We start from the raw sequence: 2,731 nt of genomic DNA, 5'->3' as shown, positions 1-2,731 counted from the left end.
AAAAGAACTGGAATTATAAGAGAAAATAAGTTTTAAAACAACTTCATTTGTGTTTTCTCCTAGGTCAGCTGCCTATAATCTTCTGTGTGCCTTAACTTGTACCTTTAATTTAAAAATCGAGGGCCAGTTACTAGAGACATCAGGTTTATGTATCCCTGCCAACAACACCCTCTTTATTGTCTCTATTAGTAAGACACTGGCAGCCAATGAGCCACACCTCACCTTAGAATTTTTGGAGGAGTGTATTTCTGGATTTAGCAAATCTAGTAAGTAATGATAATTTTCTTTAATACAAATAATTATTCTAAGAAGATTCAAAGAAAACCCTTTCACTTCTTTACCTCTTCTACTTTTTCATCTGTGGTACTCTATAGCAGAAGGAGCTCTGAAGGAACTTTCTGGCATACCACACTGAGAAATCCACCAAAATTCTGGCAATAAAAGCAAGGTGGCAAGGTTTTGATACCTTACATGTCTCTGAACCGCTCACAAAGTATTTTTCTCACTATGTTTCAGTGTAATGAGCTTCAGCATTTCTCTTCTTAGAGATTATCCCAAATGAGTAAATCATCCACATTGTCTCCTTGGTCGTAGGGAAATAGTTATTTTCTCTTCATGTTGACGTTGAACTGTGATTTTATTGTTCATGTACAGTTCCTGGAGAGTGCAGTGGCACATAATACAGGGTACAGAGTCAACTCCTGACTGTGCTTTAAGAAGTCTCCTGAATTTAACATCCATTCTTTACATATGTCCATCTTCATACCCTGTAGTATTATAAATGTTGTTCTTCTCCCAGCATATTTTTTGACATTTTCTTCCTTTTCCTCTTTCTCTCTCTCTCCATAATACATAAAACTTTTTTTCTGCATTCAAACACATTTCTTGATTTTTCTGTATTAAATGAAAGCTTTGACAATTCATCAAGATCAGATCACTATATATATTTATAATAAAGAATTTAGGGATATAACCCTAAAAAGAAAGTGACTGATAAAACAAGAAAAGCATAAAGCTTTATTGAGCAATATTAATATAGAAAAAGGTTTAAGAGAATGGATAGGCATACTGTGTTCCTGGATAAATAAGTCTCCCCAGATTATTACAAATTCAGTGCAATCCAATCAAAACTCAGTGAGATTTGAGGATTAAGAATGAGGTAGAATTTAAAACAATTATAAATTTTACTTGAAAGTACAAGAATAGCTAGGAAAATATTCAGAGGAAGACAAACTGAGAGAGGCTTGGTATTACAGATATCTGAACACAGTATAAGGATACAATAATTAAAACAGGGGTGTTTAGGAATCAGCAATCAGATCAGTTTAAGCGAAACAGATTGTTAAAGAAGTATCACAAACTAATGGAGGAGATATTAAATCATTTAAGAAATGAGGTTGGGAAACGAATTAAGTTGGGTCTTCATCTTCACCACAAACCACATGATACCAAAATAAGTTCTAGATATATGTAAGAACTGAGTATAAAAACTGGAACCATTAATAAAAGAAGAGGAAGAGTAATATTTAATTGCTTTCTGGGTAGTAACTTATGAAGCAAAAAAATGATAGATGGAGACAAGGGAAATGGTGAACAGATTTGACTACATAAAACTTCGAAACATTTCTACTTTAAAAAATAAAAGTTAAATTTAAAAACTAGGAAATATGCTTGCAGCAAAAAAGGTTAATATCTTTAATCCAGGGTCGCCGGTTCAATTCCCGGCCCGAGCTGAGCAGCCGCTGAGCTGCCAACAGGTGGCAGGATGTCTCAGCTAAAAACAAAACAAAATATATCTTTAATCATGAAGAATTCTTATAGATTAATAAGAAAAATGGATCTACAGTAACATGCAGATCACGCTAAAAAGTATATTTAAGTTCACTAAATAAAATCAAGTGTGAACTGAAAAAATAGTAAGATAGCATTCAACTATCAAATTGGGCAAAGATTATTTTTTAAAAAAACAGCTGGAATTGTAAATGGGCAATTTTTCTAGAAAGCAGTTTAGACATGGATATCAAGATCCTTAAGATTTTTTTGGCCTCATAGTTCCACTTTTTAGAATTTATCCTAAGGAATTAATGTTCAGGTATTTATCATAGCATTATTTTTTATTTATATTTTTAAATTGAGGTATATCTTACCATCAGTAAAGTACCCAGATCTGAAGTGAACAGTGTGATGAATTTTTGCATGTGAATACATCACAAAACCACCTCCCAGATCAAGATACAGAACATTTCCAGCGCCCAGAAGGCTCCTCTCAGTCAGTACCATCCCCTTACCAAGAGTAACCACTATTATGACCTCTATTGCCATTTATTTATTTTGCCTACTTTTGAAATTCATATAACATTATTTATAAATAGCAAAAAATTAGAACATTCTAAAAGTCAAACAATAATGAACTCATTAAATTGTTGGCTCTCCACTGATGGAATAATATGAAGCCATAAAAAATATCTTGGTGCAGAATTTCAGTTTAGGAAGATGAAAAAGTTCTGGAGATGGACGGTGGTGATGGTTGCACAGCAATGTGAATGTACTTAATGCCACTGAACTGTCCACTTAAAATGGTAAATTGTATGTTGTGTATATTTACCACAATAAAAAAGGTTTTGGGGACTCTAGGTGAAGTATATAAAGGAATTTTTGTACTATTTTTATATCTTTTTGTAAGTCTGAAGCTATTTCAAAATTAAAAGTTAAAAATGTTTTCGGAGGGCCG

The 2,731-nt window shown here is 33.0% G+C and overlaps 1 protein-coding gene across 1 annotated transcript in view; it reads left to right on the top strand.

The window, feature by feature from the left end:
- NF1 (neurofibromin 1) overlaps nucleotides 1-2,731 on the top strand; it is a 246,631-nt gene that overhangs the window by 198,339 nt on the left and 45,561 nt on the right. Inside the window, exons 37-38 of the mRNA XM_019646973.1 lie at nucleotides 64-266; nucleotides 2,079-2,092. Coding sequence (XP_019502518.1) covers nucleotides 64-266; nucleotides 2,079-2,092 — 217 coding nt within the window. The remainder of the gene's footprint in view (nucleotides 1-63; nucleotides 267-2,078; nucleotides 2,093-2,731) is intronic.

This window comes from Hipposideros armiger, unplaced genomic scaffold, assembly GCF_001890085.2.
Source record: "Hipposideros armiger isolate ML-2016 unplaced genomic scaffold, ASM189008v1 scaffold_108, whole genome shotgun sequence".
NCBI lineage: Eukaryota > Metazoa > Chordata > Mammalia > Chiroptera > Hipposideridae > Hipposideros > Hipposideros armiger.
This window is presented reverse-complemented; position numbering and strand designations above follow the sequence as displayed.